Source organism: Dermacentor albipictus, chromosome 1 (genome assembly GCF_038994185.2).
Source record: "Dermacentor albipictus isolate Rhodes 1998 colony chromosome 1, USDA_Dalb.pri_finalv2, whole genome shotgun sequence".
In the NCBI taxonomy this organism is placed as follows: Eukaryota; Metazoa; Arthropoda; class Arachnida; order Ixodida; family Ixodidae; genus Dermacentor; species Dermacentor albipictus.
The window spans coordinates 210,387,330-210,408,841 of NC_091821.1; the positions used below are offsets into that span (position 1 = coordinate 210,387,330).

The window sequence follows — 21,512 nt, forward strand, 5'->3', positions numbered from 1 at the left end:
CCTCGGTATCCCGCGAAGATCTCACGGTGGACTCACTCGAACTCGATGATGCGCTGAGAAATCTGCGCATCAGAAGACGACGAAGTGTCTTCAGGCAGAACGCCGGCTCTTCCAGCTCTACTCATTTTGTGAATTTCCTAGACTTTGCTATTTCCTCCTTAACTGCGATGGAGATGGAGTCTCACGCGCGTCCACCGGACTCGGCAGTGCCCGCGGCGGCTGCCTCCAGGAAGCGCAACGGCACCGAGAGCGACACGGACAGCGACGACACCATGCACTACTATATCAGCGGTGAAGATTCTTGTGACGACACCTTCGAGCTGGTGCGGAGTCGTAAAGCTTGTTAAACAGACCTCAGCAGATATGCTTTGACATAGTTTGACTGAGAAGTTAAAGAGGTATCAACGCAGAAGAGGTCTCTACGCAGAACTCGAGGTGTTGCTATTACAAAAAAAGAACAGATTTATTCCCAGAAAAAAATAATTTGCAGAGCCACGTTGTAATTCCTGCTTTGTCTCGTGGCGTGCAATCTCACAGAATGCAACTTACTGGACATTCACCTTGGGCGGATATTTTACACTCTAAGAAAAGTTTGCACCCTTTGGGTCTGATCTTGCCACACAACAGTAAACGTATTCTGTTTTGCCCGCGATTCCTTTCTTTAGCGCGGCGAATCCGGTACTTTACAGTAACGAGCGGCATGCGCGCTATCAGCACGACACAACACTGCCGACAGGAAAGTAGCGGGCGCGGCGTTTTCAAGAGAGGAAACGCAAGCAAGACAGATGACGATTATGGTTGGGCGCGTTGGTTGGGCGGACGTATACACAAGTTCCTTGTGCGTACGTCCCAGTGGCTTACAAGAAGCGTCGAGAGAACGGCACAGTATTCTCCCTTCAAGTGCAACCTGTAAACTGCAACCAGTGCATGAGGCGTCTACTGCCGTCGGGCACCCCTCTCGCGCTACCCTCTGGACACGCTGCGCCTTCTGGTGGCACCGCCGGGAAGTCCACGCATACCTAGTGGCACATAAACAGTGGTAAATGCCCAGTGGCACACACCTACGCGAACGGACCGCATTTTAGGCTTCACTACCTTTCGGGATTGGCCCACATTTTTAGACAGCTCTATCTCCTGGATCGACCCACATTTTTGGTAGGATAGCTAGACAATCTAAAGGAAAACTGGTCTGAGGAAAATGCCAAGAATGCTATTCGCAATAATAACTTGCTCCTGAACAAGCGTTAACAGACCTTCAAGTAAGGAAGGCAACCAGAACAACGTTAATGGGATAAAAGCAGGCAGGTCCACCTGAGGAGGTTTCTTTCTGGCCTGCTACTCTACGTAGGGGAAATGGGAAGATGTTTTCAGAAGGTGCCAAGCTAGGCTCAAGCATGAGTTTTCCGGAGGGAACGTATACCCATGTCATAATATGCAAGGCACGCTGAGGCACGCTTTGGATGGTGGCATAGCAAACCAACATATACGTATATTCGCTCATGCCTAAATGTACGTAAACGGCTGGTTTCATCGAGAATGCTACTCCGGAAAATTTGTCGTATATGCTTGCAAGGCTGCGGATTGTGCCCTGGTTGGTGCCAATGGTAAATCATCCTGTGAAAGTGAACTGCAGCCTCTGGCAAAAGGCTGTCTGACAAAGGCTGTCACCTGGCATCCTATCTTACGGTAACGCGGAGAATCCGACGAATATTTTAGAGGCATCAAGGGCTTGTTTGTTTGCGCTGTTAAGAGCATGCTACATCAGTATTGTTTACTATATGTTGACTGTATCTTCAGGGTAAGCCAGCTCTTAAGCGGAAATAGGCAGCCACTTCTTTCATTTTACCGTATGTGAAGCCAGAATATTGTATTCAAGGAGGCAGCGGAACTTTTCATATGAATGACAGCGTGTGCTTTGGATGTCTAGCGAACGAAGTTTAAAATTCTGAGGTTTTACGTGCCAAAATCACTACTTGAATATCAGGCACGCCGTAGTGGGGAGCTGAGGAATAATTTGTACCAGCTGGGGTTCTTTAACGTGGAGCTAAATCTAAGTGCCCGGGTGCTTTCGCAATTCGCCCCACCGAAATGCGGCCGCCGTGGCCGGGATTCGATCCCGTGACTCGTGCTTAGCATCCCGACACCACAGCCACTAAGAACTCATGGCGGGTCGAACAGAAGTTCGCAAGGAAATGTGAAGGCGTTACGCGTTCAACTGATAACCACTCGAAGGCACGTCTGAGCTGGCAACCAAGGTTGTCGACAGTCCTGTCGGCATGCAGTCCCGACACCTTTTTTTGACGGGAGGATCGAATGTAGGCGTCCCGGGCGGTCTGTGTGACGTTGTTCCTCGCTTTCAGGGTGAGACGCATGCACACACACAGTTGCGGCAACTTCTTCCTTCTTTCGTGTTTGCAGCCGACCAGCGATGGCATCGCCATGAGCCGAACCGCGCGCGAACCCTCGCGGTGCCCCTGCATGGTCTCGTGTGCAAGAACGACAGCGATTAGCCCCGGCCGCGTCCACCGTAGGTGAGCCTCGCGGCACCTTGAGCCGCTGCGTTTTTCGTTCCGCCGGGAATGCCGCTCTTCGCGCCCGCAACGCACGGATTCGACCCCCGCTCGCTAGAATTCAGCCTTTGAATGTTCCGCCACACGGAGGCCTGCTGAGAAGACTACTTGTGGCCACTGTGCGTTCATTTGCATTTCTCTCGTCTTGGTCTATCCGTGCCGCGTTTCCCAAGGGTGTAGTCTCAGATAGCGCAATGGAAGCGTCTCGCGAACGCCTAAACGCGTAGCCTATAGTGCCGCACCTAGTTCTACAGGCACAGAGTGATTTCTCGTGACGAGAGCACATGACCGATTCTATAAAAATGACTGTCTCTGATTCGGTGCAGGCGTAAGCCGAAGATATTTTCCTTAAGAAATCTCGTTATTCTAAAGGAACATTTAAGTGCGCAGAGTAACGTTCGTAGGAAAGGAGCGTGAGGCTGAGCCTTTCCTTTAGCGCTTGATGGTAAACGCACGCACGCCCGTTATGCATCTTCACGGTCAACGAATCGAATTTCTCGCTCAGTATGACATCGTCCCTGAAGCTGGTGCGTACTTTTATTTAGCATATCAGAGTGATGATCCGCGCTTATTGATCAACACTATCGAATGTTTCATCTTAATCCAACCCGAGTTGTAGAGCTGCATGCGTATCTATACTATAGGTTCGGAATACATACGAACGTTTCAGCTAGGTGCCTGACTGCAGCGTATTTAGGCTCCTAATTCTCAACCCGCTCGCCGTGTAAACCAGCCAGACGAGAACTAAACGCGATACGTCCCGCGAAAAAATAAATAAATAAACGCTATAGTCTCCCTTCAGGTAGAAAAGCGTGGATGCATCGCGCACACGATAGCGCGGACTGCGCACAGCCCACGTCAGCAACTCGCGTTCTCGTTTATGAGCAGAACAACCTACAATGAAGCCTGTCGTGTCACCCACGACATTACAGGCACATTGCACTTTGAAGACCAAGCCCTACCTAACTGCGGAATCGCACAAATTTGCGCTGCAGGCGCCGTCCGTAGTCGGTAAAGAAGGCAGGCCCAGACGCCGGAAAGTCCACATATGGGCCTTGAAGAGGGAAACATCACTGAGAAATCTACGTTCCATCGTACTATTTGAACACGAAGGAAACAGGTTTTTGTTCATTCGCATCTAGCAGGCGAGGCCTCGATTAGGTTTCTCAAGCATTCTAGATTTTTTTTCGGTGCAGCGTAATTTCAATGAGTGTGTGAGCCATGCACACATGAGACCAGAATTTGTTACGTGATCTTTATGTCCTTGTATAGTGCTCGCTTATGCACCGGTGGCAGCGAGCCGTAGCGATTCGTTTGTTTTTTTTTCTTTTTCTTGACATGCTGTTGTTTGGCGCAATAAGCAGATTTCGGAGCAAGTTTGGGAAGTGTGGTTGCGAAATGTTTCGACCTTTTTGAGGGGCTTCTATATGCTCAGCGCTGAACTCAACGAACCATCGGCAGCGAGGTGCGCGAGAGCCGATATTTTTACACTCGTCATTTGACAGCGTTATGTCAGGACAGCGTAATTACAGTCAAGCTGGTCGAGGAACCGCTGTGCGCTGTCGGTCAGCGATGTATAATGTTTTTACTCCGTGAAATTCCGAATGATGGCCCTCCGATTCAAATTTGCGCGCTCTTGGTTTTGGAGTGGTTTTGTATTCTTACTAAAGTAGAAAGAAGAGGTAAAACGGCCGGACGAAATGAACTTCTAACCCCGGTGACTGCAGGAGCAGCGCGCGTGTACTCGGCAGAGAACATTGGGATAAGGAAACAATGGGCGACTACTATTCGAAGAATTTTTTTAGGATGGGAACGCTCAGAGAATACGTCGACTGCACTCCAGCGGTAGTTTATCGGGCTAATACGGGCTGTCCCTTAATCGCGCTATTTCATCTTAAATGGAAGGAAGTGATTCTATAGAAATAGGAAAATTGCAAAAGAAAAAAAAAGTGCATGTTACCTTCCTGTCCTATTCCGGCGGAGTTAAAGGGACACTAAAGGCAAATACTAACTCGACGAGTACCATTCCAGAAACCTCACAACGCTTGTTTTGTGCCAAGGAAAAACTTAGCTTAGGATAAAATTCCATTGAAGGGTCCGAATACATTTATCGAAATTCAAACCTCCCGCCACCCAACCGGGGAGTGGTGAAGTTCAATACGCCATCACCGCCCTTTGCTGCCTTCGGTGAGTCAAACGGCGCGCGACAGACGGTGGTACGCTTTTCACCCAAAACACAAACGCACAGCCATGAAGAAACCGAGCCAAGACAGAGCGGTGGATTCGCCGCTGCAGCTGCTTCAGGTCAAGTGGCGTGGACCGTTCGAGCATTGCAGCACATCACATTGAAGTTGAATTCTCTGCTACTTGCAGTTTGTTCGAGTTTCGCGAACCAGCAGAACCAGGGCAGCACTACGCGATAACGAAACTACTGAAACACAACAGCGTGGGCGGCGCAGAGTCGAGCGAAAACGAAACGTTTCGACCACCCGCGTCGTTGTCAAGGGTATTGTCAATGAGTTCTTTTTTCTGAAAATGAAATAGAACTGGACAAGTACCATTTCCTTTAGTTTTATAATGCAATACAATGATGTTTTTATAGAGGGTGGCTGCGTAATAGTCATACAATTTAAATGAGGAGTGCGTACGTCATCGGGCAAGTACTTGAATGTCCCCGGAGGAGTACCTAATCATGTGCTACATTTACCTGAACTTGTCGATTATTAATGCTCTGTTCGCGATAATATTGACGATCATGGAGCACTAACCTATCACTTTAGGTTGACTTAATATTTGTCCTTAGTGTCCCTTTAAAGGCGAAAAAGAAGAAACAAACTAGGAGTTTTCCAGCGCTCGTTCCGCTCGGACGTGTTTTTCCGTAGCTCCGGATTTTCGCCCCGTTTGCTGGTTTTTCCCCGCTACTGGAACTCTGTTGTTTATGGACCGCTTTGGCGGTTCATAATTACTACTGGCGCCTATCTACAAGGTCCGTCGGCATCTACACCCTCCTGCTGCGTCGTCCAGCTCAAGTTCTTGCGCGGCTTCGCGAGTGCGATTGCCCCCGCGGCACTCGCCGCGTCGGCGCGGAGCATCCAAGCTGCTGTCCGCTGCGTCGAAAGAGCGGAACATTACCGATGCAACTGCCATCCAAGTCAGGAGCGTCTCCTTCATGGGGACAAGTGCAACGTGCGAAGGCGGTACCCTGAGCATGGATACCACCAACATGGAGCACAACAGCCCTACTGTCATGGCGCACACCTCGGCCAAGAGAACGAAGGAAGCTACTGGCCTTCCATAGGATGAAAATGTAGCTCCAGCAGCCCCGATAAGACCTCGCTCATCGCAAGGCCAGCCCGCACGACCGACACGTACGTCTCCGGAGTCGCCAACGACATCGTGGTACAAAGTGGTTATCAAGCTTCATGCTAGATATGACATGTCCGCTCTGCACAACCGTATCATTCAAGTGGCCCTGGACGTCTGCCTCAAGATTTCCCGATTTCAAGGTTTCGCTTTACACAAACCTACCAATACGGTCTCAGTATGGGTGTCTGCTATGGCACTAGTTTATAAACTCGAAGAACTGCAACAAATACAAGTCTCAGAAGAATGTGTCCTTCCAGTCCAGGCGTACCTCGCCAGTGGCACCGATTTAAGACGCTACGTGGTTAATGGCGTTGACCTCGACGAAGAAACCGAGAGGCTCCTGCAGTAACTATCGTGTCCCACACACAAGGTCGTAGCTGCTCGCTACCTAGGCAGCGGTCGTACGTGCCTAATCACGCTTCAAGGTCCTAACGTATCCTGTATTACAGCCACCTACTGCGCCCGCGTCCGTTCAAGCCTTACGTTGTGTACTGCTACTCTTGCTTTAGACAGGGACACATGAAATCATCCTGCTCCTACTCGCCCGAGGACGACACCATGGAGCCTGAACCGTCATCATCGTTTAGATGCGGCCTATGCCAAACAAACAATCATGACATCACTTCCACGACGTGTCCCACGAAGTTAAAGACTACTAAGAAGGCTCGACAACGCCGTTCTTGACAGCCAGCAAGGACCCCTCGAGATCCATCAATGAAACAAGTCCCTGTGCACAACCGTTACGCCGTTCTGGCCTCGCTGGAAGAGCATGCTAGCCAGGTGACAATAGCAAGTACAGCGACAAGTGATGCTGCCACTCCTACATTTAGCGCAGCTGTTAGGTTGTCCACTTCACGACCACAACGGGCATCACAATCGATAAAAGACACGCTGCTTCCTTTGGCAAGCGAAGAGTTCGAGATCGACGCTCGCCTGGCAACCCTTGAAAAGGAAATCGAACATCTCAAGGAACGCCGTGCTACGGGGTCGCCATGATGGAGCGTGGTCGTCGCATTCGTCGTAAACGTGTAGTCCTGCTCATATGGCTAATCCGGCATCTGTGTCGAAACCTGTTTCACCCCAAGAACTCTTGCGCTTCGTTGCGCAACAGCTCCAGCATTTCACCTCGGTTCTACTGGCTAATCTTAACCTATGATGGCTGGTACGTCTTCAAGTGTGCCAGAAGGCATCTTACAGTGGAACGGTCGCGGCATCGCGGGGAAGGTCGGAGAGCAGCGTCAGCGTCTCAGATATGGGAAGCTGCGTGTTTGGGCTCTACTGCTTCAAGAATCCAACGGCCTGCCACCCGTTTCAGGATTTGTGGCATACTGATCGCCTTCAATGTTGGATCGTAGGAGTGCGACGCCCGATGTCCCTCCAGGAAAGGCTGCAGCTTATGTAAGATGCACCCGCGTTGATCTTTCACGGTGGTGTACGTTATGGCAAGAAGTCGTGGCCGTATTGGTTCGTCTCCAACGCATGGACGTTATCATCGTTTCGTACTATGCCCGCCCCTACAGCGGTCGTGCGGCTCGGTTGTGTCTCGGCTAGTTGGCGCACCTACGACAGAATCATCCTGGTTGCCCCATTATGGTAGCAGGATATTTTAAAGCGCCCCACATCACATGGGGATACGCTATCTCCAGTGAGCGTGGCACGTGTGTGCTGGACACATTTATGCACGCCCAATTCACTATGCTTAATAATGTGTCAGTGCCTACTCGTCGGCGTGACCACCCTGGCGCGCCGCCACACACACCGGACTTGTCTTGGTGGCTAGAAAGGACGACCGTCTCGTGGTCATGTGAACCTGACTGCTGGGGTAACGACCATCATCCGATTCACCTTGGCTTATCTCCGTACGGAACAGGCCGCTTCCGCCGACTATGTCGAGAGGTGGACTCGGATCGATACAGGGCGGTATCAGAAAGCACTGTATCCAACTCCATGCGGGACCCGTCCCATTGTCTTAAGGCGGCATTAGTTGAGGCAACACGTACGTCCTGGGTTGATGAATCACGAACCGCTCCTGATTTCCAACTTCTGCGTCTCTGGGCGTCGCGCCGCCAAGTAGAACTTGCATCAGAACGTGACCCTGCACCAAATACCCTTCGGTTAGAGGCCCAACGCCTTACTGCAGTAGATCGGTGCCATGAACACCGCTTATAACGTGACCGCTGGATGGACTGGTGCCCTTTTCTCGGACCTTCGCCGTCCAATGCCTCTATTTGGCGCACCTTCCGAGTAATGGAACGTGGTTGGCGCCCTCTAGAACCCGCAGCCTGCGCCCTGTTAGCATCAGGCCAGACACCAGCAGTATTCGCAGAAACTGTCGCCCACACCTTTTTTCCGGCTTTGGACACAGCACCGCCTCCTTTCGTCGTTGAAAACTGCGTCCCCGCGGACGTAGGCACGCCGCCTACGCTCTCCGAGATCGAGGGTATACAAGCTGTCTTCACTATGGCGGAATTTTTAACGGCAATAGACATGTCGAAGCCGTGCAAGGCACCAGGACCGGATGGCATACCGTATGAAATTTATAAAACACGGAAGGCAAGGTTCTCGAAGTGCTGTTGGGGGCCATAAACGAGGCTTGGGCTACAGGAGTCATTCCCGATTCTTGGCGCCATGCAGAAATGGTCTCTATTCCCAAACCCGCAAAGCCCCAAGATAATATCGCTCATATGCGCCCAATAGCACTAACCTCAACGTTAGGCAAGCTGATGGAGCGTATGCTCGCGACACGTATTACATGGTTGCTCGATTGGTACTCATGGTAGCATCGTGGCCAAATCGGTTTCTGTGCTCATCTAGGCGCAGAGGATGGCCTTGCGTACCTATCTTCAATGGTTCTCATCGGAGGCCGCTCCCGAAGAATTCGAAACATTCTGGCAATAGATATTCGTAGAGCGTACGACCATGTGAGTCACGAAGCAATTTTCGGAATTCTCCATTGGCTTCAGTTCCCTAGCCGTGTCTGCACATTCGTCGAAACCTTCCTGTGCGCTCGCACCTTCTCCATTCACCTGGCTGGCCAAGCAGCAGGCCAGTTCGTCGCACATAGGGATGTCCCACAAGGATCTGGGCTCACACCAGTCCTTTTCAATATTGCTCTCCTTTCACTAGCTTGGAAGCTAGCGACGATACATAACGCACAGTACATAATGTACGCAGATGACATCACTATCTGGTCAGTTTATCCTGAAATCTGCCACCAAGAACAAGCGCTCCAAGAGGCCCTAAACGTGACGCACAACTGGTGTGCTCAGATAGGGCTTGAAATTTCCAAGGACAAGACGACGTACATGTCAGTAGATGGATGGATGGATGGATGTTATGAGCGTCCCCTTTGGAACGGGGGGGGTAGGTTGCGCCACCAAGCTCTTGCTATCATACTTCCTAATGTCCTACCTAGGTTAAACAATAAAAAAAATAAACACTATGAACTAACACACCCAAGTTTTCTGATGCCCTAGTGCGAGCAGTATGGCCTAGTACGAACAATAGCGAACAAGTATGGTCGCCGTCTACTGGCAATCCGGCCTCTTCAGTTAACTCTGGATCAGCAACCATTAAACGAGGCTTCAACTCTCCGTGTACTCTGCCTTGAAATGAATTCATCCGAATCTGAGGGGCCATGGGTCAAGAATGCAAAGCAACAGGCTGCAGAAACGATACAGTTGATACGTCAGATTGCGAAGAAATCTGGCGGAGCGAGCACCAACATGGCTCGCCTTCTTGTCCGTTCTGTATTGCAACCACGACTCGTCTACATAGCCAAGTTTCATCATCTCACGAAGGCACGATGGGCTCGCCTTGAGGCCATTAATAACGAAGCCATGCGGACCATAACGGGACTACCACGTCTCACTCCGTTGCCAACCCTACAGGCCGAGCCCTAACTCAACACTATCGACGAACTCGTTCACCAACGTCGATGCGTGCGCGCCCGAAAGCCATCAAACTGCTGCTCGGCTGCTTCACTGGCCCGGTACATGGGACACGATATAGACAATCCAGCATCTACAAGGCCCGATGTAGATCCGTGGAAGAGGGTACAATTAAGTGACAGTACGCCTCTTGGTCATCTGTAGAGCCCGGTTCCTCGCCAGGCGAATGCCCAAGTTTCCCGCCTTCGTCGCACCGATGATAATCAAGACGATACGACTCTTGTAGCACACACTGATGCCAGTGTTAATGGCACCATGATTCATACAACTCTCGTGTGTCCATTGATACCAGAGGCAGGCCAGACGTGCTCGTATGTTGCCGATCCTGCACCACCGACCTATCTTGCCGAGCTTGCTGCCGTACGAGACGGCTTGGCCGCGTTGCTACCTACTGTTCAAGCTGCTCGATACTCTCAACTCATCACTCGCACAGACTCTACTCAAGCCATCCACGACATACGTAGGGTATCTCGGTCCACTCTATTCTCAGATAGCATTCACCGTCTTTGCCACTACGAATACCCTCATACGCGTCCAGTGGGTGCCTCGAGCAGCCCTGCCGGGTCTCCTTGAAGCAGATATGGCAACCCACCCACAGATTACAACGTACCCACTTCCACATTTTCCTGAAGACGCCTGCAGACGACTGATCAGGGAAAAGGAAAACCTGCGACGTGCCGCACCTACGTGTGGGTCAGACCTCCCTGGTGGGTTAACCCGCCGAGAGGAGGTTACGTTAAGGAGGCTACGTATCGGGGTCGCGCTCACCCCGTCTGTGACCGCTCTCTGGCCACAACAGTACCATGGTCCTTACGGCTCATCGGGCCCATTTTGTAACACAGAAATCCAAAATGTGACAGTGACACACCAACTATGGACGTGCCCAGGACTTCATCTAAGCCGTCTCCGCCTCCTCCGGGCAGGCCTTCGGCCTGGCTGCCCACCCGACCTTGAAGGTTGGATTCATGGACCACATCATCGCTCACTTCTAGATTTTTTGCACGAGTCGAATATGTTCGTGTACTTTTAACATCATTTGTATTATGCCTAAGGGCAAGCTTTCGAATTAAAAAAAAGAAACAAACTAGAACATCTCTTATGCTTACTACATAAGCTACTGCGTTATGATCGTGGGGTAAGCGGTAGATAAGTATGCACGGGCCCTAAACTCCTTTTGTAACCTAAACGTTTGCGAACGAAATACGTGAGCGTCGTGCCCACTGGTGAACTTCAAGAGGTAAGCGTGTCTTTTAGTTATCATGTATCCGCCTTAATTTCCGGCTTGATGGGTCATGTTCATGTATGAGAGCATGTATGAGAGCATGTATGAGAGCATGAGAGCATGTATCTCTCGAGCGATATGAAAGGGAACACACGAAACGGCTTCAAGAGACCGTAGGTGCCAGGCACGCGTATTCCACGCAAAAATGTTCCACAAGACTTAATGCGCGACAGCAAAGCTACTTGTTAGATAATAAAAGATGTCAGCGTCAAATCCACCCATCACGAGCAATGAATTTCGTGTTCCCTCTCGTACTGCTCGCGTGCCCGTTTTCCTTGTAGCCTGCATTCGGGTACACGCGCTGTCGAACTTCTCTACTGAACTCGCACCGTGCCGAGCGCCGTGCGAGCGCCATGGAGCGTGACAGGCACGTGAGCAACCTGCGCTTGCTGTGCAGGCCGGCCGGCGGCCGTGAGATGCAGGGCGTCGGCCGCGGTCTGGCATGCTGACCTGCGCCGACACGCCCCTACCGACTCTGCACACGCTGGCGCCGGGTCTACTGTTCACCTGTCACGTGTCCCGACGGTCGTCCGAAGCGCGCTCCGGGGCGCGTAATGCCGCTCTGACACCGCCCATCGCCAGTGTTGCGGACCCACCACGGAACGCGGCGAAGCGCATACCGCGCCGCCCCAGTACGTGCGCGCGCACATCTCCCAAGTCTGCGCAGGCGGTGGCCGTAAGTGCGCCGTGTGCAACGCAGCTAAATGAGCCTTCCATTCTGACAGTGCTGGTGCGCCGTATTAAGGCGAATGTAAGCTGTGGCGTACCATGAGGATGGCGTCCGAATTATGTCTGTTTGAAATTGATGCATTGATTAAACGGTTCACTGGGCACGGGGATGGCGGTTCGGCCCAATGCGAGCAGGTTGGAATGAAATGTGCCTGACGCTGGAGGGTTCCCTGAAATTGGAGCATTTATGAAAACGCAAAGAAAAGGTTCACATTTTCACATACATGTGCAAGTCAATACTTTGCGCTGTGTTTGGTCGCTGTGGTGAATTAGGTGTCCGCGCGGAGGCGATCGACTACCTTCACTCTCGAATACTTCCTGTATAGTGCGACGAGCCAGTCCCTAGAACTTACTGCATTTGTGAACTAATTAAGCAGCGGCAAAGCTAAGGGCGGGAGCGGAGAAAAAAAGAAAAAGAACAAAGCGAGCAAGAAGGAAGAAGAGGTGCACAGAATATGATATATAGGTGCCATGTTTGAAATATTTGCCGCCAGTCCAGCGCTCGTAAGCTATTTAGGGAGAGTGAACGCCAAGGATCAAGTGTCTATAGATATGGCAGTGTTTTATATTGGCATTGTGCCCCTTTCAGAAAGCGGTGCGATTCGATGCACTCTTCTTATTTGCCAGACAATTACGTCAGTCATTGTCCCTTCTTATTCCTTATTGCCCTTATAGTTAATCTAAGCACGCTTTGATTCTAAGCACCCTCCCACGCTTTAAGGTGCCGTAATCAAAAGAATAGATAGCAGAGTTCGTGGTGCCTAAGCTTGTGTTATTACGGTTTAGTCTCATTTACCCGTTTCGCGTTAGTAACCGAATATTTGTGAACGCGCAAAGCAGCATCAAATATGTTTGTACTATAACAGTATGCAACATGCGTTGAGAATGAAGCGTTAATAAACAATAATTCTGTACAAAGCGAGACAGTACACAGCGCAGATGTGCGTCTCTGTATCGAAGCTGTGCTCGCACAACCGCTCGAGTCGATTTCGTTGCGCTTCTACTGCAGCAGCTTTCCGGTGACGGTGATTTCCCGATGCGAAGGAGGTCTGACCGAACTAATGCGCCGCTATATGTATACTACTCGGCGCCTTTAATTAGGTGGTTAGACGTAAGCACTGTCCCCACTCTGCGTGTTTCTCTGTGCCAGGTGGGTTGTAAAAAGCTTCAGGTTATACTGGATTGAAGCCAATGCTACGAGCTCGTTTGAGCATCTGCATTTCCTTTTTTCTTCGCCAGATTCCGCGACCCTTGTTTTTCGACACAGAAATTGCGCCTCTAACGCGTCGTTTAACGAGAATTTTCTCTGAACCGTAGCTTTAGTGTTCATGATTTCATCATCATCATCATCATCGTCATCATCATCATCATCATCATCATCATCGCCATCATCATATTGTCTGTCCACTGCAGGACGAAGGCCTCCCCATGCGATCTCCAATTACCCCTGTCCGGCGCCAACCGATTCCAGCTAGCGCCTGCGAATTTCTTAATTTCATCACCCCACCTAGTCTTTGGCACCCATTATGTAACCCTAATGGTCCACCGGTTATCTACCCTACGCATTACATGACCTGCCCAGCTCCATTTCTTTCGCTAAATGTCAATTAGAATGTCGGCTATCCCTGTTTGCTCTCTGTTCCACACTGCTCGTTTCATGTTTCTTAACGTTACGCCTAACATGCTTCGTTCCATCGCTCTTTGCGCGGTCTTTAACTTGTTTTTGAGCTTCTTTGTCGGTCTCCAAGCTTCTGCCCCATATGTCAGCACCGGTAGAATGCCCTGATTGTACACCTTTCTTTTTAATAATAATGGGAAGCTTCCAGTCAGGATCTAACATTGTCTGCCGAATGCGCTCCAACCCATTTTTATTCTTCTGTAAATTGCCTTCTCATGATCAGAGTCCCCTGTGATTAATTGACCTAGGCAAACGTACTCATTCACAGATTCTAGAGGCTGACTGGCGATCCTGAACTCCTGTTACCTTGCCCGGCTATGATCATTATCTTTGTCTTCTGCATATTAATCTTCAACCCCCTCTTATACTCTCTATGTTAAGTTCCTCAATCATTTGTTGTAACTCATCCCCAGTGTTGCTGAACAGGAAAATGTCATATGCAAATCTAAGGTTGCTGAGATATTCGCCGTTGATCCTTACTCCTAAGCTTTCCCAGTTTAATAGCTTGAATACTTCTTCCAAGCACGCAGTGAATAGCATTGGAGAAATTGGGTCTCCTTGTCTGACCCCTTTCTTTATAGGTATCTTCCTACTTTTCTTGTGGAGAATTATGGTAGCTGTGGAATCTGTAAATACTTTCCAAGATATTTACGTAAGCGTCCTGTACTCCTAGATTACGTTATGCATCTATGACTGCTGGTATCTCTACTGAATCAAATGCGTTTTCGTAATCTATGAAAGCCATATTGAGAGGCTGATGGTACTGGGCGGATTTATCGATTACCTGATTGATGACATCGATGTGATCAATTGTAAAGTATTCCTTCTTGAAACTTGCCTGTTCCCTTGGTTGATTAAAGTCCAGTGTTGCCCTTATTCTATTGGAGATTATCTTGGTGAATATTCTATATAATACTGTAAGTAAGCTAATGGACCTATATTTTTTCAATTCTTTAACGTCTCCCTTTTTGTGGATTAGTATATTGTTGGCATTCTTCCAGTTCTCTGGGACCCTTGAAGTCGGTAGACAGTTTGTATAAAGGGCCGCTAATTTTTCAAGCATTATGTCACCTACATCTTTGATTAAATCGACTGGTAGTCCATCGTGTCCTTCCGCTTTTCCCCGTTTCATGTCTTGCAAGGCCCTTCTAACTTCATCTCTAGTTAGAGAAAGAGCCTCTGTAACCTGTTCATTACTACTTCCAATGAAGGTATTGTGGCTGCTCTGGGTATTGCACAGGTCAGTATAGAATTGTTCCGCTGCTGTTGTTATACCTTCAAGATTGCTGATGAAATTACCCTGCTTATCTTTCAGTGCATACATCTCGGTTTGCCCTATGCCAAGGTTTCTTCTCATTTAATTCAGGCTGCGTCCATTTTTTCACTGTTTCCTCAGTGTTTCTCACTTAATAATTTCGAATATGCCTTCTTTTGTTCTTTTGATCAGTTCTGACAGTTCACGAATTCTATCTTATCTCTTGAGTTGGATCTTCTCATTCTTTGTCATTTCTTTATTAGGTCCTTTGTTACTTGGGAGAGCTTGCCTACTGGTTGCCTTGGTGCCTTACCTCCCACTTCAAATGCTGCTTCTGAAGCCAGCCTAATTGCGGTTTCATTCATTGCCTCTATGTCATCTTCATCTCTCTGTTCTAAGGCGGCATATTTGTTTGCAAGTGCCAACCTGAATTGGTCTGCTTTTACCCTTACTGCGTCTAGGTTGACCTATTTCTACTTGACCAATTTTGCTTTTTCTGTCTTCAAATCAAGGTGCATCCTAGGCCTCATCAACCTATGATCACTTTACTCTACCCAGCACATCAACATCCTTCATTGTGCTGGGATCGGCAGAAAGCACGAAATCTATTTAATTTCTTGTTTCATCATTAGGGATTTTCCAGGTACACTTTTTGTTCCAACGCTTCCTGAAGAAGGTGTTCATTATTCGCAGCTTATTCATTTCCGCGAATTCTACTAACATCTCTCCTCGAGTGTTCCTAGAGTCCACGCCATATTTGCCATTTGGTTGTTCGCCAGCCTGCTTTTTCCCCACTTTTGCATTAAGGTCGCATAACGTCCGTGATTGAAATCGTCCAAGTTGACTGTGATTTGCCCTGGTTTAAATGTGAACGGCGTCGTCACCGCTAGTTCGCTTTTAACAACAACAAAAAAATGCTATGCTGAGTGCAGCGAGGCGGAGGAAGTTTTATGAAAAGGAAAGTTGGCCCCATCCTCCTGAAAACCCGCACCAAGCTGCGAAGGAAATTCATACGAAGTCTGTTAGAAAGAGTGTCTAATAGTTAGAGGATGGTTAATTGCTTTTCAAGTGTTTCGAATAGCAAAATAATTTATTATTTACACAATTTACACAAAACATTTAGTTAGTTAGTTAGTTAGTTAGTTAGTTAGTTAGTTAGTTAGTTAGTTAGTTAGTTAGTTAGTTAGTTAGTTAGTTAGTTAGTTAGTTAGTTAGTTAGTTAGTTAGTTAGTTAGTTAGTTAGTTAGTTATGCTGTCAATGTTTTTGGGGCGCTAGAGAGAGGAGTGGTACATCGTTGCAGGTGTACGTTTTGAACGCAGTTTGGCCGTGGCTGGTGGCTATGCAGGTGGGGAGGTGATACGATACCGATGACTTCATTGGCACAAATGAGTGAAAGTACAAGTTAGTGTGGCAGCTTGATACTTGATGCTTGAACTTTAAAGCGATGATCAACACGCGATGCTGATGATATGCGCTCTTATCATCACCTAATTCTTAGTTGTATTGGTAGAGGTTGACGGCCACGGAAAGGCGGTAGGCTCGCATTCTACGACCGGGCTAGCACGAATTTGTCTTCACCTGCGTAGCTTTCCTTCTGAAGAACCTGAGACCGCAAGAAGTTCGTACACGAGCGCGTTTCGTAAGATCAAATCATGTCTAATGGGACAGCTGGCTTAATATTGGCAAATTTAGCCGACCAGTGCCACAGAGTTTTTACGAAAGAGTTCAGCCCCTGTATCGCTTTTACCTGATGGCAGATGGCAACTTTTCTTTCGTTGTCACATATATCGCATGTGCGCATGATCAGTGTCAGCTGCAGTTCATTAGGAGATAATTTAGCAACAAGGCCTGCAGGCTTTCGGTCACATTTATTAAGTGAACGCGACACCTCCAGATGAGCGTTTGTGTGAACGTTTTCATTGCCTCGGCCAAGGAGATTGCATTCGGAACCTTTACGGCACTTAGGGAAGCGAGAAATTTAGGCAGGAATCACAGGCCACCTTAAGGTCTAACATTTTCTTGTTATCTAAGCTTAACTCCCATGCTCTAATTCTTTTGGGATATATGACTCAAATTTATTAGCCGAGGACTATTGTCACGAAGGCCGCCAACGAATATAATTTTTTGTTATGGACACATGCGTTATGCTCTTTCCGCCCCAGAAGCCTTATTGTACCTAAATGAACGAATACGGACATGTGTACGGAGAGCCTGACACGCGACCCGACCTTCTAAGACAGATTCAAGCTCCTAGTGATGCACGATGTTTTTCAACGCGGTAAAATATTTAATGGAACACAGACAAGGAAAAAAAGTGTGTGTTTGTTGAGGGGGGGGGGGAGAGGAGAAAAGGAGTGCTTTCAAATGAGATTTCCGAAAGCAAATCCACTGCGTACAGGAAAGAAGGCTAAGACAAAAAAAGTTATTCTTTATTCGGGTAACTCTCTCATTGTTGGAACGCGTGGTATATCATACCGTATAATACAACTACCCCCCCCCCTCCGCCCCTCTCAGCGTTGCGCTCCTATATGCTGGCCCATGTAGGCATGGCTAACTGACCACTACCGTGGTCAGTAGCTCTTTGTGGATGGATCACCTGCTATTTTCGGTGCGTTCAGTATCAACACGACAGTCTGAAAGTATAAAATTTGAAGTAACGGTACATAAAAAAAAAAATTGGAGGACGCTTACGCTTCCCTTGTAAGAGTGGAACGCGATACCATTCAAAGATCACTGACTGCTTCCCACGCTTTCCGGCAACTGCAGCTTATGTAACAGTAACTTTTTCCGGGAAACACTGGCGGCGAACGCTATGCACGAAGGCGAGCTTTCCGGTAGAAATGTGGCATCCCGCGTGGGCCGCGATGTGTGGATGCTATGAGCGTCCCCTTTGGGACGGGGGCGCTGGATTGCACCACCATGCTCTTGTCATTATATTGCCTAATGTCCGACCTAAGGTTTAAAAGAAAGGAAAAAAAAGAAAAGGAAAGAAAAGAAAAGAAAAGAATGCGTGGAGGCTAGCGCCATCTGTATAGTGCTACGAGTAACCGAGCACGCCGCGCCTCTCCATGAGTGACAGAAACGCTGGAAAATGGGTTTCTGTTGTTTTCTGGTATATTCAAAATACAATCCGACGCTATCATGTCTATAGGTTATGTTTAGGTGCTATTCTACGATTTTTCTGACGGATCTTACTTAGAGTAATTCAGTTAGGTCAGTAACACCTCCGCGCAACGTGGAGGGCCTGCGGGTTTGTGGTTCGGAATGATTTTTCGTTAAACGACGTCCGACGCAAGACACCGGCCGAATTGTTCTTTTTCTTTTCTTTTCTTTTTTTTTCTTTTTTTGCTGCATGGCGTACTTAACGCTATCGCGTTAAAAATACGGCACCTAAAGGAAGCGTACGTAAAAGTATGGTTAGCGAGTAAATCACCTCGAAGACGCCACGGTAACAACCGCAACGATGAACCCATCGCGAGGCTTAGCTTTCTTTCCCTCTAAAGGAGAGCAATAGGCCTCGGTATCAGCGTTCTAATCATTTGCCTTTGTTGATTGGGCGGCGAATATTAAAGCAAGGGGAACTTTTCTGCGGTGACCTTCACTGCAAGTACAAGATGCCTTAGGTCGCGAAACATTTACGATTGTTCTATCACGCGAAAAGTCCATAGTATAGACCTCAGCCCTTTCCTTTCTTTCTTTCTTTCTTTCTTCCTTTCTTTCTTTCTTTCTTTCCTTCTTTCTTTCTTTCTTTCTTTCTTTCTTTCTTTCTTTATTGTTCAGTCTTTCACCGTAGCACTACAGTGGAATCCTTAACGTTCACGCTTATTGACAATTAGTGTAACTGTAGGCATCACTGAAAAGGTTTCGGGCTCCCGCTAGTACGCCTTAAGCAATACTCCAGGAATGCACCAATTTTCTGGAGCCATAAAATCTTGACGCCGACTGACGTGACAAATCTTAATTAGGTGGATCTTTTGAAATGTAAATATTGTCGCTCGAGCTACCATTCCGCAGGCGGTACGCCAACAGTTAAGTACCGCAAAGCTAATTTCTGTTAATGGACTATGATTCTTCATTAACCATTAGCGAAAAGAAAAGGGCGGTCGATACCCCCGGTGAAGATGGACCCGTACTCCGGGTGGGAAACGTTGCGCTGCCAAGGTGCTCACTGCTGCATTTCTTAAGTTTTGTCATTGCCGCACTGACGACATCACACCGCTCTCGCGGAGCGCTATTGGTTGTGCGTGTGAGAGCGCTTCTGAGAGCGGCGGCCAGGCGCAGGTTCCCGCGCTGAGTGTCGCTACGACCAGCCAGGACTCGGCGCCGAGGACGCCACGAAGCGACGCCGAGCAGCTGCTGCAGGCGCCGGCCGCCCAGCCTGGAGCTACGACGCCATTCCGGGACACCACAGAAGCCGATGGCGAGCGCACCCCTAAGCAGCCGGCCGCGGTCAGTCCCGGTGGCGCGCGCGAGATCGGCTCCAAGGCCGGCTCTCCGATGCGCAGAAATTCACCGCCAGCTGTCCCAGGTCCCTCCGGAGTCGCACCGCACGGCTCGACTCCGGCGCAGCAGCCCACGTCTCCGGCCGACGAACCCGCGGCGGGTGTGAAGGGGGAGCCCGAGGATTCGGTAGGTGTCGGACACGCCGCGCCGCCGCACCCTGCAGCCGACTCGCTGAGACGCCTCTCGCCGAACGAATCGGTGTACTGGGCCAGCCGTGCCTGGCGGGATACAAAAAAACGTTCGCTGACGAATGCAAAGTCTGTACGGCACAGAGAACGCCAACTTTGTGAACGAGCTTACTCCGTCATATGTCTCCAGACGTCCGCGAAAGATGCTCGCGTTTGCCACCTCTTCGATCGCTTTATAACGTCAACTTCCCCTTCTTGCCGTCTGGAGGAACGACATAAGCGCTGACAGCTGCTTAAACGGACCGTTGGCCGATTTGGTGGTACGTACAGTAATATTTCCATGGCCCGATTTGAGGACCATTGAGGACCGATTTGATTCGGAAGCATTATATGCCTCGTTGAGCGAAAATACGTCGCAGACGGCGTGAACGAAAGATAGCACCAAAGATGGCCGATAGCGCAAAGAGCACAAGCACGTAAAAAATACTCGGATTGACGTCAAATCTCTCAGAGAAGTTCTTGTAAACAAAGTGAATTAACGGTTTTTAAAAGAAAATTTGGCACCTTTCGGTCTCGGTTGAAATCGAAGACAGGCCTTGGGTGCGAGACGAGCACGCTCTGTCGACGCCACGACGGCTCCACGATTCTGGCTGACTGAAGGTGTGCCGAGTGAGTGCGTCATTCGGCACGTGACAATGCAGCTAATGGGGAGGAAGTGGCGCCACGTCATGAGTGTATAAAATGATCGCGTTCATACCGTTCTGAGGTTTACAAACCATATAATGATTTCGCATTCCCGCACGTAAGCAATCTTTAGTGTGTCTGGCAATTTTTTTTAACCGCCATTTTGCAGCGGAGCCATCGTCCTTTAGTGACTCTGTTACTAAAAAAAAAAAAACGAATTTCTTTGATGTATGCGTCACCCGCTCAGTGCTTTAAAACGATCGTACCCTCGTCAGTCCCAAGAGCGTAATTCTTAAGCTGTTTCGGTGATTCTTTATTATTGGACTTCGGTGGTACACAACTGAACGCGCGAAAATAGAGATAAAGATATGCTGCTAAATATTTTAGGCTAACAATCTCAGTTTGGTATTCTGGGCCTCAACGGGCGCAATGCCTTGAACATTCTTAAATAAAATTGCACCCTTTTGGTCGTATCTTGCCACAAAACAATAATCGTCATATGTCTTGCCCGCATTTCCTTTCCTTAACGCTGCGAACCCGGCGCTTCGAAGTCCCGAACGACATGCGCGTCATCAGCATGACAGAGCATTCCCGACAGGAAAACAACGAACGCAGCGTTTTTAAGAAAGGAAACACAAGCAAGACAGATGACGATTATTGTTGTGTGGCATACACCCCAAGGGGTGCACACTTGTTTAACAGTGAAGCAGCAGCAGCGAGATCGAATGCAGAGAGAAACCTCACACTTTAAGCACTTGTCCTTTGATTGTCCTGCGCACTCAAGGCATTGTCAACTCATCCATGACGGGAACTTCTCGTTCTTGTCAACGTACAATGTGCGGTCCTAACTGACGTCATCAGGTCGCACAGGCCGCGCAGTAGAAGACAAGTCCTGGCTTACCGATATATGATAGCTTCGACTGCTTTACTTGAACGCCGTGTGTTAACTCTGATCGGCTCTGTGGCAATTAATACGTTGAACTTTTGATGGTTTAGCAGCACCAACACGTCGTGTCCGAAAGTGTGGACGCGCCACTATTCGTTGTATAAAACCTCATTGTTACATTATGTGGCGCATGATGTATGGTGATATTACCTTGCACAGTGAAAAAAAAAAAAGAAAGCATCACGTATGTGAAAACAACGTTGGCATAGCGCTTGTGATTAACTATGCGCCAAAGATCCAGAAAAATGATGCACAAGTAACAATCGAAACCAACTACAGGTGGGAGGGATAAATGTTTACATCATCCACGTAATTCTACCAGACTAAAATAGAAAATGACATGCGATGGCGCTATCTATACCGAAAAAGGATGGAACATAAATGTGCACGAAAAGAAGACAAATTATATACCCTTAGATG

The 21,512-nt window shown here is 48.7% G+C and overlaps 1 protein-coding gene across 10 annotated transcripts in view; it reads left to right on the forward strand.

The window, feature by feature from the left end:
• Positions 1 to 2,418: 2,418 nt before the first annotated feature.
• LOC135906632 (protein kinase C-like 3) overlaps positions 2,419 to 21,512 on the forward strand; it is a 59,583-nt gene continuing 40,489 nt past the window's right edge. For 6 of the 10 annotated variants that reach the window (XR_010565797.2, XR_010565796.2, XM_070530812.1 and 3 more), the window contains exons 1-3: positions 2,419 to 2,531; positions 11,566 to 11,844; positions 19,107 to 19,460. Coding sequence is in view for 8 of the 10 variants with exons in the window: in XM_070530812.1 (XP_070386913.1) it covers positions 11,611 to 11,844; positions 19,107 to 19,460 (588 nt within the window). In the remaining 2 variants the exon portion in view is untranslated. The other 4 variants (XM_070530814.1, XM_070530813.1, XM_070530817.1 and 1 more) reach the window with 4 other exon arrangements.